Genomic DNA, 15,596 nt, shown 5'->3' on the forward strand with positions numbered 1-15,596 from the left:
TCCATTTGTCTCATACCGTCCCATCCCTCCCCTCCCCGTCGCCGTCCCAAACCCCTCCCTTCCACAGATCTCCCGATGTCCCTGTTCTCTACTATATTGTTGTGCTTTCCTCTCTCCCCCCCCCCTCTTGACTCACGCTCCCTATATTATATGTTTTATGTGTTTTCTGTTTACGTCTTCGTGTTTTATGTGTTGGTCTTACACGAGCCTCGACTTTGTACAAAAATAAGAAGAAGAGGAGGAAGGAGAAGAGGCAGTATCTTTACATAAAACTTTGATGTCATATCAATGCCCAATTTTAGGAAGAACCATAATTGTATGATGTAGAAAACTTCTGGATTATACTCTGGTCAGATTAATTAAACTAATGTTACACAATACATATAGATGCGGAAACTAATGTTACACAATACACATGCAACTTTATGACGCAAAAAACAAACAAACAAAAAACTAAGGTAAAAACTGAAACCTGTGAGCCAAAAACCTTAAAGTTTCAGTGACAGCTAAACTACTATTTTACCACAGGATTTTAAAACGCATCTAACAAAATTCATGGGTGTTAAAAAACAAACAAACCAAAAAACAGTACTTACTTCTAGTTTACATTAAATAAATGAAAAATAAATAAAATAAATGAAACAGAAAGTTTGCAAAATAAACATGTTCGGTGCACAGGGGAACAAAACGTCATCGGATGTACAAATCGTTTGGTAAACAAACCCAAACTTTGTGCCCAAATGAACACAAAGCACACTTTTTGACAGCTTGCCCTGGAGCAAAAGGTATTTAATTCTGCCACGTACCTGAAGATAGTTTTCCAACCACAATATGGCACGCACATCCAACATGTTTGTCGGCTCTGCCAACGACAAACGACATGAGGTAAATGAACACAACCGGGAGGGTACATAATCATCCTTTGTTCAGATGGTGCATCAAATATTACGGCAAGATAATCTCAGGTTCAAATCACGAGTGGATCCTACAACAATCTAATGTAGTCCGGAGCCATCAACTCGATGAGTAAACATGTGTGAAATCCTTTAAAAGACTATCGCTTCTTTTTTTATTCAAAGTCACTTTATAAAAACAATGTACAGAAAGAGCCATTGTACAGTGGCAAGTGGGAAAATAATCTGAAATTCTTCAACTGCTGCCTCTTTCCACAAACGTTGATAAGTCAGTGAGCTTAAGCATTCCACACACATCCCTGGGCAGCAACGGTTGAACGGGATTCCCCGATATTCCGAGACCGTGGTCGATTATCTCCGCCACTGGAGGTAGACAGAAGTTGTGTTTTTGTTCCCCTGAGCAGCACTCGGTAGAGCGAATACCTCCACCAGACTAAACAGTTAATGCTTTGTATCCCATTGATAGGCCGGACCTGCATCTGGACCTGAACCAAAATCTAATCAGCTTGCTCTTGTCACCGACCCAAATCATCCACCAAGTTTTGTCATAATCCGTCTATAACTTTTTGATATATCCTGCTATGCATCATTTTAGCCCCATTTATCAATGCTGAGGAATCGCTTAAAATATATATACACAAAGAATTAAGTTAAGCACCCCCCCGTTTTTTTACAACCTCGCACATTACAAGTTTGTTGTCGTCAAAACAGTGTAATATACCCATGATATTGCTATATTTTCTGGAGAAGTGATATTATGGTCACATAAAAACATAACAATCATGCCGTTTTCAATATTTTATTCTGAATAATTTAAGGTGAAATTTTTTGGGAATTTTAGGCATATTTTCACCTCAATTTAAGTATGGAGCTATAGGTCCATCACGGACAGTGTGGATGACGTTTATGTTTTCTAACGTACAGTCATTGTTCTGAGAAGACCTCTAGCGATCTTTGCGTCAATAACGTGTGGAGGACCCACGTGATCGGATCACTGACTCAACCCTACGTCTCATAGACCCTGTAAGCCGTCGTATGCGTTGCTGTGGCAGGTTGTTCCATTCCCGATGTAATGCACGTTCCAATTCATCCAGATTGGCTATTGGAGGGACCATCTTCGCAATTTGTCGTCCCAACATGTCCCAAACGTGCTCGAGGGGGTTCAGGTCAGGACTGTACGCAGGCCAGGGGATGGTTGTCACAGCACCTTGCTCCATCCGATCACGTGGGTCCTACACACGTTATTGACGCAAAGATCGCTAGAGGTCTTCTCAGAACAATGACTGTACGTTAGAAAACATAAACGTCATCCACACTGTCCGTGATGGACCTATAGCTCCATACTTAAATTGAGGTGAAAATATGCCTAAAATTCCCAAAAAATTTCACCTTAAATTATTCAGAATAAAATATTGAAAACGGCATGATTGTTATGTTTTTATGTGACCATAATATCACTTCTCCAGAAAATATAGCAATATCATGGGTATATTACACTGTTTTGACGACAACAAACTTGTAATGTGCGAGGTTGTAAAAAAAACGGGGGGGTGCTTAACTTAATTCTTTGTGTATATATATATATATATATATATATATATATATATATATATTGCTACGGTTTTGAGATATGCACATATTGATCATTAAAGGTTAAAGGGTTGCCCCCCATAGTTAGTTCCATGAGCAACACGTAGGCCACTTGTAGTATTAGTTATGTCATAGTATGTGTAAGTATAGGCCATTTCCCCTATTGATACCTGCGTTGTGTAACGACATGAGTTTTGGTCCCGTTCATTTTTGCGTCCACCCTCCAATTCCACCTCGATGGGCGTAATTGATCCCGCGCCCCATTTGGCTGACCCGCTCAGTTGTTACGCTTTGGCTGCCCGCAGCATTTGCTGCCCTTTGCTCAATCACTAGTCGAGTAACACGAGGTAGGCCTGAGAAGGAGGAGTGCGGGGTCGGCGTCAAGGCGGAGCGTCAGAGGCGATGACGGTAAGAGCCACCAGCCAACCAGGGCTCTAGCGGCATGGCATGAGAGGGCGTGGAGAGGCGTGTCTGGTGAGTTCTAGAAGGTTCGCAGGGCGTGCCCATATGTCAGTGCACAAAGCCCTTGAACAGGATTTGTTGGTGGGAGGACTCGCGTGCACACGGCAGTGGCGATAGGACTTGTTGGGAGAGCACTTACATCGGAGGACTTGAGGGGGCGAGCGCATTGTGAGCACTTGGGAGAATTTACGAGCTGGACTTTGAAGGAGAACTTGGCTCGCATCACTCGCTTTGAGGCATTGAACTGTAACTCGCCATCGTATAACGTACGCGCCAGAGGAGAGGAAGAAGAGGCGTTGAGTACACGGCTGCAGCCAGACGTGCCGGTGGCGAATAGCGCCTACTTCAGCCACGCGAGTAAACACGATAATAGCCTGCCAGTGATTAACCGCCAGAGCCCACACCCTATCGTTCGCCCCGTAATAACCCTGTGCGTCCAAACGACACGCGGAGAGCTCCTGCCTTCTCTACTTACCATCTGCACGGGACGAGCCGGAGACCGGAGGGAGCTGCACGAGAGCCATCCTTGGACGCGGACCATCATCCCGCAGCTGCAAACCCTGTGTGAGTGTGTGTGTGACGGGCCAATTTGTCCTGGGTATTAAGTTAAGACTGTATAAGGCTGCACTGTGTCCCCTTTTTCTCTGGAATCATTGTATAGTGTAAATAAACCTGTTATTCCTTTTTCCATTTCGACCGCTTTTGTGATTTATCCATTGACTAAGCGTGGCACGAATAAGATCGCTAGAACCGGGTTCACCAACTAAACAGCATGGATCGCGTGTACGCACCGCTCGGCGGCTCAACATGCGTGGTTCGTGCGGGGCTATTTCCTCGTTTCAGGGCAGCGCGAGTAATTAGGTAATAGCGAATCCTAGTCCTAATACCCTATTTCACGCTGTCCGGGAAGGACGTCATAGGTCCCGGGTCCCGCCAGGCCAGTCAAAGACAAGGGGACTAATCCCCCCTTGGTAAGGGGAGAAGGCCGGCGTCGAGATCCGCAACAATATATATATATATAAATTCTTACCTCTGGATCTTCATCAAAATCTAATCGATTTGTCCTCGTCACACAACCAACTTGTCCCCCAATTTTCGTCCGAATTCGTTCATAAATTTTGGAGATATCCTGCTCACAGTCATATGGGTAAAAACAACCTAACAGACAGCAACAACAACGAGTGTACTCAGTAGAGCGCATGCCTCCACTAGGCGGAACAGTTTACATTTCGTATCCCACTGATAGGCCGGGTTTCTGCATCCACACATGGGCCAAAATCGAATCAGGTAGACAGAAGTTGTGTTTTTGTTCCCCTGAGCAGCACTCGGTAGAGTGAATACCTCCACCAGACTAAACAGTTAATGCTTTGTATCCCATTGATAGGCCGGACCTGCATCTGGACCTGAACCAAAATTTAATCAGCTTGCTTTTATCACCAACCCAAATCATCCACAAGTTTTGTCACAATCCATCCACATTTTGAAATATTGTTATACAGTACATTATACAGATATCTTATATAATATCATTATACAGTTATACAGTTATCTTATTTAAAAATAAGAAAAAAATTGCTTTTGGACCCATCTCTCAATGGTGAATAATTACTTTAAAAAAATTTTTTCAAAGACTATTGGATCCATATCGATATCTTCAGAAAAATATAATCAATTCGTTCTAGTCACACACTCAAACTGTCCATGAAATTTCGTCCGAATCTGTCCATAACATTTTGAGATATCATGTTGACAAAGAGGCAGACATACAGACAGGACTGAAAACATCATCTCCGTCCGCCTTCGGTGGCGGAGGTAACTACGTGTCGATAAAGATCCTTTTTCACTCACTTCACTTCATTCTGCATCTTCAATTACACAGATAAGCATGCAATATGCTTGTGAATTACAACCTGCCGTCTTTTGATGAAACCTTTCAGCTGTCAGGACAAAGTTCGTTCTGAAAAGATTATTATCGACTCCACGACATGAAAGTGTAGATAAGACTCGTTATCCCTGCAGGTCCTTGATATTGTTTTTAAATTCTAATTCCAATGTAGCATGACTCCTATCAACAAACAGAATCTAAACACTATCAATACTTAGTACTTAGCAACGCCATTAGACCTGTGCCCAAGGCTAGCAGAGCTTGACATGTAACAGTTGGAGTTGTGATGGCTGTAACATTTTCCTTTGAAACTTCCAAAGAGAAACAACAAGACCAACTCTTACAGCATATCCGATTCATATACTAACACACATTTCTCTGTGCACACACTTGCAATTATTTAATTATATATGACAGGAAAAGTTCCGAGTTCATAGCCAAATCTGGCTCGACTCGGACCCAGCTCGGACGTACAACTCACAGAGTTGGAGTTCAGGAACTCAGTTTTTTGCAGTACTAATTTATTTATAGCAGAGCCACATGTTCAACCAACAATGCAAATGTTAAAAGTCACATGAATAATTCAAACAATGTCACTCACCATCAAGAAGCAAAAGGTCAGGCCTGGGGCAAAATGTATAAATAGGAAGAGGAAGAAGAAGAAGAAGAAGAAGAAAATAAGAAAAATAGGGAGAAAAAGTGGAGGTGGACAAGGGGTTGGGGTGAGAAAGCAGATTTTTTTAAAGTAACCATACAAAATAACATCAGCATTGCCAAATGAGATTTCTTTCCTGCAAAAGGTAATCAACGTAGTAGACTATACCGAGAGAAGAGTGCACGCGCCAGAGCAAGACGCATTCGCCAGCCACCTGAAAACTCCCTGTGTTGGTCGGGTTAAGGAGAAAGAGATGAAGAAAAGTATTGGTTAATGGACAGATCACTTTAACCTTGCTCCGTGATACCTTAGGTTCATTAAAAAGCACCAGCTGCGTGGTGTACCACAGACCTGGTTGGGCGTTGCTGCATCTTGGGGTCGAATCCCAAGCCGGCCAGAATTACAGACGCCCTATACCAAAGACAGAAACAAAGGTAAATACCACCTCAGCTCAACTAACTTTGTCTTTTCGACAAGAAAGACAACACAAATGTACAGTTGAATCTCCAAATGATGAACACTTGCATTCCATAGAGGGGTTATTGCATAGAATATCTGTTGAACCAGTACTACCCCACAACACTCATTTCCACCTCCAATTGCAATAAGCGCAAACTGCAAGGGCCATGATGAGAACAGTTGTGTGGGTCCTTTGGTCTATCGCAGACCTGTCATTCGACTCCATCAGTGAGAGGACACTAACAATCCAAGCGCACATGGCATGTGTTGGTCTCCGATAAAGGAAGGCCAATCTGCAGTTGAAATATTGGACTCTTGAGATCGTCTTTTTGACAAAGCCTAAAGTTGGACGTGCTTTTACGTTCTCCACTCTTTTTCTTTTCATGATTACGCTTAACAACCACCTTTTAGAGGCCATTTTTCCCTGCAAAGCGGGGGTTGGCCTTTTTCGGGCACCGTGGTTGTTGTTGTTTTTGTTGGTCCCCTTTTTGAAGCAATGTTTTACGGCTGGATGCCCTTCCTGCCGCCAACCCTTTTTGTCGCCTTTTACGACAAACAGGGAATTACCAGTGAACTGGTACTCAATTAGCCGACCTCGGAAGGATGACAGGCTGAGTCAACCCCCCTGGCGTTAATTCAGCGATCGACTGGGATTCGAACCCAGGATCCTAGGATCCTAAGCTGGCACCCTAGCCGCTAGCCCAACACCAGGCTTACGCTTAACAAAATGACAAAAATAGAACATTTTACTTGATTTATCTGCAATGGCTCAACAGATCTTTTTCATGTGTTAAAATGCTACAATTTTCCTTTCGCGACACAGAGGTGAAATTTGTTAATTACCTCTGCCACCGTAGGTGGATGGAGGTTATGTTTTCACCCCTGTCTGTTTGTTACTTGCAAAATCGAAGATTTTTCAAGTATATTGGTTGGTCTTGTTTGTCTGTGAACAAGATATCTCAAAATGTTGTGGACGGATTCGGACGAAATTTGGCAGAGAGATATTGTATGTGACAAAGGCGAAATTATTAGATTTTGGTAAAGATCCGTTTTCGGATCCGGCTACTGGAATTTTAAAAAGTGATTCTTCACCATTGGGAGATAGGGCCAAAACCGACATATAGCAGAACATCGCAAAAAGTTATGGACAGATTTGGACGAAAATTGGTGTAGAGGTTGTGTGTGTTTTAGTGTCACAAACACTAATCGATTCGATTTTGGTGAAGATCTGAATATGGATGTGGATACGAGAGTTATTTAATTTTTCAGTGATTCTTCACCATTGGGTGATAGGGCCAAAAACGATATATAACATGATATTTAAAAAAGTTATGGATGAGTTATGACTAAATTTGGTGGATGAGTTGGTTAGGTGACAAGAACAATCTGATTAGATTTTGATGTTCGGTGACAAGAACAAACTGATTAGATTTCGGTTCAGGTCCGAATCCAGATCCGTGGGATCAGTGGGATATGAAACAAACTGCTCAGCCTGGCAGAGGTATGTGTGCTACCGAGTGCCGTTCTAGTTAAAATAGACTTTGTCCATGAAAAAGTACTGTTCATGAAGAAAAAGAAAAACTGTTTAAACAGCACTTTAATGTATGTGAAAGCCTGTTAGTTTTGGGTTTGTGACGTGATAGCCCTTCAAAAATTCAAATGCCAAATTAACATGTTATCCACCAGTGTAGTGGAAATCCACTAGCGCCAAGTAAAAATACTTTGCAATAACTTACCCCATTCATCGAAAACTGCGTATTACTTCTGGCACAGAAGGTGGACGTAGGTTATGTATTCACCGCTTGTTTGTCTGTGAGCAGGTTATCTTAAAAGATTATGGCCGGATAATGTGTTGTTGGCTTAGCCTGGTGTTGGCTTAGCGGTTAGGGTGCCGGCTTGGGATCCTAGGATCCTGGGTTCGAATCCCGGTCGATCGCTGAATTAACGCCAGGGGGGTTGACTCAGCCTGTCATCCTTCCGAGGTCGGCAAATTGAGTGCCAGCTTGCTGGGATGAATGATCACGGTGTGTACCCCGATTTAGAATAGGTACACGGTATCCCTGCACATCATAAGAGCGTGACCAAGGGTTGGCGTCAGGAAGGGCATCCGGCCATAAAAAACATTGCCTCAAAAAGGGAACCATGATTGTCATGGGGCCCGCAAGGCTAGCCCCTGCTCTAGCGGGGAAAAATGGCCTTAAAACGATCATTCATTCATTCATTCATGGACAAAACTTGGTGGACAGGTTGGGACGAATTGTTTTGATGTTTCGATCTGAGAATATTTTTAATGTTTAAGTGATTCTTCACAATTGAGAGATGGGCCCAAAAACGATATATTTTACAATATTTAAAAATGTAGTGGATGGGTTATGAAAAAGCTTGGTGGATGAGTTGGGCACGTGACAAGAACAAGCCGATTATATTTTGGTTCAGGTCAGCCGATCCGGCCTCTCAGTGCGATACAAAATGTAAATGTTCAATCTGGCGGAGGTATTCGCTTTACCAAGTACCGTTCTAGTTACATGTGTAATCTGCATTTTATATTTACTAGGGCATGCCCGTACTATATCTATATCTAAAATTATATCCCCCCCCTCTATTTACATGAAATGGTTTGGTCCAAAGCGAACGGCTTGCGAGTACGGTGACAATCCCCCCCCTCTATTTACATGAAATGGTTTGGTCCATTCGCAAAGCCAAAGCGAACGGCAGTTACGAATCGCAGTTACGATGAATCGCAAAGTAGTTTTAATTAGTTTTAAAACATAGTTTAACGCCAACATAGTTTGCCAACGTGAAATAAATGAATACGCTCTCAAATGTGCCGTCCGAGGCAGAGTCTGTTCGGCACGTTCGGCACACGTGATAGCTCGCTGCTCTCTGATTGGTTGAATCGTTTTTTGGACATAGCTCGGTAACTACTTGTCCGATTAATATGAAACCTTGAAAAGGCACATCCTCGGGTCCCCAGCAATATACCTGGCAAGTTTCAAGTATATCGGACCGGTAGTTGTCGAGAAACAGCGGTCGCATACACACACACAGACAGAGATTAGTGGAATTATAGATAGATGAAAAAGGTAAACTATTCAATGCTTCATTTCTCTAGTTAATTGCTTCTGGAAGAAGTTCAAAATAACTGGACTGAAGCATTCAATGGCATCACAGATACATTCCAGCAAATTAAAAATGTGTTTGATGAATCTTGTACGACTCATTGCTATCTTGTACAATGTACAAAGTAGCTCACAATGGTTAGGCAAAGCAAAGCGTACCGAGCAGGAGCTTTATCTGCTTCTATTTCCTCCAGCTTTGCATACACCAAAGCCAACTGGCTGCTCTCCGTTCCATCGACCCTGAAACATAGGGAGGTGGGAGCATTGAACAACACAGACATGGCACATAGTTCCTGGGAGGAGGATGTGGGTAGGGGAGTTAGGTATGGTCATGGTCAAGACTCAAAGCACTGGACTCTGGCACAATTATACCAGCACATTATAGGTGGGGCTAAACCATAGTTAAAGGGCACCACTAATCCCAACCAGACTCTTCTTTGTTAAATAAATAAAGAAAAAAGCGCAATTGACAAACCTGCCGGCGTTTAGCTCGGCGTTGATGCTCTGTTCAAGGGCGATCAACCGCTCCCGCTTTTCATCAGCCTGCAGGACACTGGCAAGTGCCAGCGTGGCATCTCCAGCCACCTCCTGCTCTACATGCAGTACCGTCATATGCCTCGGTATGCGCAGCCCTCCACTGTGTGATGAGACCCACAACAATTTGACACAAAGGTTTTAAACAAATATTTAGAAATACTATGTTGTTGTAAAAAAAACCCAAAAAAAAAAACCAGCAAGTCCATGACATTTTGACCTTTTTGACCACAAACTACAATCTTTTGACATTTGACCTTTTGACCCTGACCCAAGGGGCACAGGCAAAAATGATGCTCTTGCACCTTCGTGCCACGTGGTCATCATAACTACCAAGTTTGGTGAATTTCTGCCCAACCGTTTAGGAGGAGACAGCGTAACGGACAGACGGAGTCTTAAAATAATCCCTCAGTTTTTTTTCTAAAAGCGTGGGAATAAAAAAATAAAATCGAAACTCCATGAAACACTCACCCCCAAACCACGAAAGATATCAACCCAATTGATCAAGAGGATACCTTTGTCGAAATTCAAATCAGCAGCAATTTGTTTGGTTGAGTATTATTGTACCTTTCAAATTAGGCGAGCTTGGTGAATCCATATTCATAGGTTTTTAACTTTTCTAATCATCAATTGCTGCACAGTCATATAGTATGAATACACCGTTCTTTGAGTTCATGATACATGTAAACAAGTGAACATGAGGGAAAAAATCCCAAAGTTAGAAAATTTAATATGCACAAGGTTCAAATCTCCAATTCCTAATTTTCTCCGCGAAAAAAAATAAATGTTCAAATTCACACAAAAACGAGTCCACCTTGAGATCATCTTCAGGAGTGTAGTCTTTCCCAATCCATTCCGTCCGACTAGGCCGTATCGTCTCCCTGCCACCAGCAATAGATCCGCGCCACAAAGCAGCACACTGCCATAGCAGAGAGATTAAAACGCTGACATTTCTCACAACAAATAAAATAAAATAATATAGGTGATTAAAGGGGTTGTGAACCATTTTGGATATTTTGAAAAAAAACTGGTAGGGGTGGGGAAACAATCAACCGTCAGCTGCAATAAAATAGATATTCTTCGGAAGCACTTGGATACAATTGACACATGAGGACATCAATGACTCACAGAGAAGACGACTGCTATTAGTGTCAAGATGTGTGCAAACCACACAGCATTCAGTGGCAAAATGGTATGGTGCATAGCTTATTAGTAGAACGACAGTGGGGAAGAACGAGTTCAAGGCCAGGGACCAGCTTAAGATTTCTGTGATAAGCAAGTCTTGGATACAAGATATTACAACGGAAAAAATTTCACTCCAACGAAGCACAGCAGAGTCAGCTGATCTGTTCTACCCCTTTATAATATGGTTGGCGTGAAGTTCTGGCGAAAATAGTCTACCACGGAGAGATAAACCGACTTAAATCAGATGCCATGCTAACATTATATAACAGAGGGAATAAAACTACAAACATCAGGAGGAAAATACGTAATGTGGAAAAAACCAGATAAATAATTTCACATGTCGTGTCCACATGAGTTTCATTGACTTTCTCAATTTCATCATGTTCATGCTCGCTCCCTATTCGATGAATGGGTGGAATTATTGGATGGCCAAAACAGTTTAAAATTGAAATCTATTGGGATGGTGTTTGAGCCCGGGAAGGACAGTTGGAAATCCTCTGAGAGGATAAAGCACATACATGTAAGATTAAAGCTAGTTATGCCATAGTATTCAATATAGCAATTAAGTACATTGCATTTATGGGGATAGATGTGTGTTGCGAATGTGATTTAGACTAAGTTTATGTTCTTTCATTCTTTAACAATCGTATCTTGAACCATTTCCCGCAAAACGCACATGAACTCGCACCACGACATCCCCATATCCTTCCTTTAGCGAGGAAATTGCAAAGAACCTAGCGCAAGCTAAGTTGGGTATCATTGGAGGCTTCAGACAGAAGCCGTTCATCAGGTCTGACAGGTGGGCGCTAATCTCTAAGCTGCCTCCCATTTCCCGGAAAGTAATCCCTGCAAGGGCCGTTCCACCAATCGGGCGCCGCTGTTAAGTCAAAAGACGGAAAACCCCACCAATCACCACCAAGGGGAGCCCTGACCAACCCCAAAAGTCCTGCGCCAATGAGGAGTCGCAACACCAAGGGGTGTGGGAGGGGAAGAAAAAATAAAGGAAGGAACACACAGAGTTTACTATCAGAAATGGGGATTTGCACAGTATTTTTAGAATAACACACATATCTGGATTTTTAGAATTTGGGATGTCGAACTCAGTAATTTTCCTCTCACCAGGCCTCTTCCACACATACATGAATCTTTCTCCGATGCTTCTTCACTTTTCCGACTTTCTTTCTTTTTTAATTTCATGACGTTCTTCCTATTTTCTGATTCTTACCCTTTTTTTTCCCCGTACTTTCACACACACGCCGACGCACACCAATGAGCCCAGCACGTCTTTCATGCAACCCGGTTGTCGGCACGGCTGCCACTGCCTCCCCTCACTGGCATGAGATACCTGCAGCCACGCAGTCCATTGCGTTTGGCCAGAGGACATCCAGCAACCCCCATACAACCGGGGAGCTGACAGGGCAGAGGAAGGAGACCAGGAAGGAGTGCACGGGAGGCAAACCAGAATCTCCGAGGAGTGGGTGATTGCAGCTTCAACTGGGGTTGCGAAAAGTGCGCAAAAGATCCCACACTACTTATTTCTCACCACCATTGCTCATCCCTCTCCTCACACTCGCTTTCCTTTCTTTAAGTGTCTAAATCCATTTAATGTAAAATTGCTAAGTAATTGTTGCAAGGTATCCAAGGGCAGGTATGTCACGTAGGGGGTATGAGGGAATGCACATGTGCCTGTACATTCATGAATCTTGCTTGACTTCTCTTTTCTGATTTATCCCGCCATTTCTTGGTTTGAATTCCCCAACCGCCATTTCTCCTGCCAAATTCCCACTCAATTGCTTGTGTATAATAAATTAATGAGAGCTGACATTGTGTCTTTACTTATCTTGCTCGGATTTGATCTGTGATAGTGTTCCTGGGGCATTAGGCCCAAGTGAAGAATTGGAATGATAGACAATAGTATGTGATGTGTAACGTTAGTTCGCTCGGCAAATTAGTAGCCATTACGCAGTCACGGTTCCCCATCTACTTCATTTATTTCATGGGTATGACAAACGGACTGGGCGCGAAGATCTGACCAGAGACGAGTGTTGTAGATGGCGTCCGTGGTCTTTTGATTGACATGCCGGGGTTTCAGAGTTATCCAACCTGTGCGGCCGCGACACTATGTTCCGTCATTGTTAAACTTGTCATAAGCTGCCAACTGCACCGTTGTTAATGCAATGAAATCCATCGAATGAATCACATCATCATCACTAATCTTCTACAAATAAGAGTAGGTGTTGCTGTTGTTGTAAAACACAGTCCAGCTGGTTTGCATAATGTGTTCATTCCCATTTCTTGAGATAGGTTAATTCCCAAGCCTTAATGTCACCACTTGTTTTACCTTTTCCTCATCATAATTAGAGTTTAAAAAAAAGAAAAAAGCAAAGACCACCCACCGTTCTCCGAATGCCAAGTCAAAGTTTTCAAGTCGTACATCATAGGTCTTGTTTTTTCCGGAAGCATCCAGCTTGACCTCTCTCTTATTAATGGCCTGACTTGCTGTGGCCTGATCAGAAATTCTGTCCAACATCGTTGAGAGCATGAAGAGGTCATCAACAGCAATAAAGATTCAAACAAAGCATCATTTCTGTGACACAAACGTCCAGGTCCTCAATAAAACAGCCAGGTTCGAACAATCAATTAATCTTTTGTCAGCTATGCTGGAGTCAGGAACAGCAATCTGGGCTTCAGTAAATGATTAAAATTACCAAAGTCATAAGCAAACTTTGGACTCATTTATTGAGGAAAATATTATTTTTCCTTAAAATATACAAATTGAAAAGTAAATAAAAATAAACATCAACAAAAGGGAAGGCGGACTGGGGTGACTGACATGAGGTTGGGTGTGGAGTCGCAATCACGCTCGGTACGACGCTCCTGCTTTGCCCGCAGCTTTGCCTCAGCCTTCTCCAGCCTCTTTACTTCCACCTAGAAATGCAGAACAGATGATAAACGGAAGAGCAATTATTCCGTCCATTCATTTTACCCACCTTGCCAACCTAACTCACCATGGTCGGTTCCTTCTTCACTTCCATTATGGTCGTCCCACTCTCCCTTCTCACATCTGAGCGTACACAAGGAATAATTGAATAGGATTTTTTTTTTAACTTTTCTTATTTTATCCCAGACATTAAAAGACAACCAACAGAGTCTTGCAATAAGACTACCAGCCATCAGATTTCAAAGGTATTTTGAATTATTTTGATTTCATTTTCATTGAATTTGATTTCAAATGTAAAAAAGTTGCACCACAGATCGATAAGGACATCTGGTCGTTATTGTAGCCTCTGAAAAACTCCATGCAGACATCACATACCAAGGCCTCGTGCAAGATCACTCAGTTGGATTGGTGTATTGAGTAAGGTACAACTGCTCTGGCCCATTCTTTCACCAGACCTGCGCACACACGCACACACTTAAATTACAAACTTGATGCCTGATAAAGGTAGATTATGGCCAATTACTCTGGCTAATCTACTCTTTGCAGCTGAGCATACAATTCGTATGGCGATAGTAGCACGATGCAAGGGACAAATGATGCAACTAGAACTGCACTCAGTAGAGCACGTACCTCCGCCAGGCTGAACAGTTTACATTTTGTATCCCACAGATAGGTCGGATCTAACCTGGTGTTGGCTTAACAGTCAAGATGGTCGGCTTAAGATCTTAGGGTCCACATGTGGACCTTAAACAAAATCTAATCAGCTTGTTCTCGTCACTTTCCCAACTCGTCCACCAAGTTTCAACCAAATCTGTCATTAACTTTTTGAGATATCCTGCTGCCCACAGTCAAACAAACAGACAAACGGGTGAAAACATAACCTTCATCCACCTTCGGTGGCGGAGGTAAAAATGTAGTTCCCTCATGAGGAAGCTCAACGCAGGAGGCCATGATGGTCCCATCAAGCCTGTGCAATGGTTGCTGGTTTGTGCTCAATTCTTTTTAAATGTTAAGCATGAAGTTGGTTCCCCAATGAGAATGATCTTTTGATTATTCCGAGGTTCAGATTCCCTCTCCTCGCTACACCTGCAACATGAGAGCCGAATGACAAGCTTGTGCCAAACAAAACACCCAAATCTTTCTTCGTTCTCGTTTTTATTTCACTTATGCCAGAATCAGTCAATATAGTGTAGGCAAACTTGTGATTGCTACTTCCATGGTGGACCAATTTGCATATATTCTCATTGAATGGAAGCCGCCATTTTCAGGACCACCCTGTAACTGCATTTACATAATCTTGCAGGGCTTCTGTTTCAGCCTCGGTACCAACCGCCCCATACAGTTTTGTGTCGTCTGCAATCAGTTTTAACTCGGAATCCACGACACCTGGGAGGTCATTGATGAAGATAATAAACAGCACTGGGCCCAGAACACTGCTATGTGGAATGTGACTTGTCATTGAGCTGTATTCTTGCATTCCTTCCACTTACCAAAACCCTTGGTGTTTGCTTAATCAAGTATGCTTCTCTCCATCTTCGTATGATCCCCTGAATACCGTAAGAGTTTGGGTAGGAGGCGTTTGTGTGGCACGCTGTCGAACACTTTCGATAGTCTCAGTAAATACAGTATATGATGTGTCCATCATCCCCCCCCCCCCACCTCTCTTGCCCAATGCTCGAGAACTTCTAAATGTTGTGTGGAACAGAATCTACTAATGCGTAGACCATTCTGCTCGTCACTTAGGTTTTTGTGCCCTACGTGTTGTACCAGAGATTTTCTAACAATCTTCTCCAACAGGTCTATAGAGGGTTTTCAGAGCTATCCCATAATGCCATGCACACCACCTTTTCTT

The 15,596-nt window shown here is 42.8% G+C and overlaps 1 protein-coding gene across 4 annotated transcripts in view; it reads right to left on the reverse strand.

Moving 5' to 3' along the window:
- Positions 1-15,596, reverse strand: part of ABCF3 (ATP binding cassette subfamily F member 3) — a 41,061-nt gene that overhangs the window by 23,862 nt on the left and 1,603 nt on the right. For all 4 annotated transcript variants that reach the window (XM_078775590.1, XM_068112120.2, XM_068112119.2 and 1 more), the window contains exons 3-13: positions 14,120-14,199; positions 13,812-13,867; positions 13,637-13,731; positions 13,200-13,322; positions 10,433-10,537; positions 9,560-9,721; positions 9,244-9,324; positions 5,858-5,917; positions 5,675-5,731; positions 5,453-5,475; positions 807-862 (exon numbers count right to left, since the gene is read on the reverse strand). In XM_078775590.1, coding sequence (XP_078631716.1) covers positions 807-862; positions 5,453-5,475; positions 5,675-5,731; positions 5,858-5,917; positions 9,244-9,324; positions 9,560-9,721; positions 10,433-10,537; positions 13,200-13,322; positions 13,637-13,731; positions 13,812-13,867; positions 14,120-14,199 — 898 coding nt within the window. The remainder of the gene's footprint in view (positions 1-806; positions 863-5,452; positions 5,476-5,674; positions 5,732-5,857; positions 5,918-9,243; positions 9,325-9,559; positions 9,722-10,432; positions 10,538-13,199; positions 13,323-13,636; positions 13,732-13,811; positions 13,868-14,119; positions 14,200-15,596) is intronic.

This window comes from Myxine glutinosa, chromosome 4 (assembly GCF_964187855.1).
Source record: "Myxine glutinosa chromosome 4, kmMyxGlut1.1, whole genome shotgun sequence".
NCBI classification, from domain to species: Eukaryota; Metazoa; Chordata; class Myxini; order Myxiniformes; family Myxinidae; genus Myxine; species Myxine glutinosa.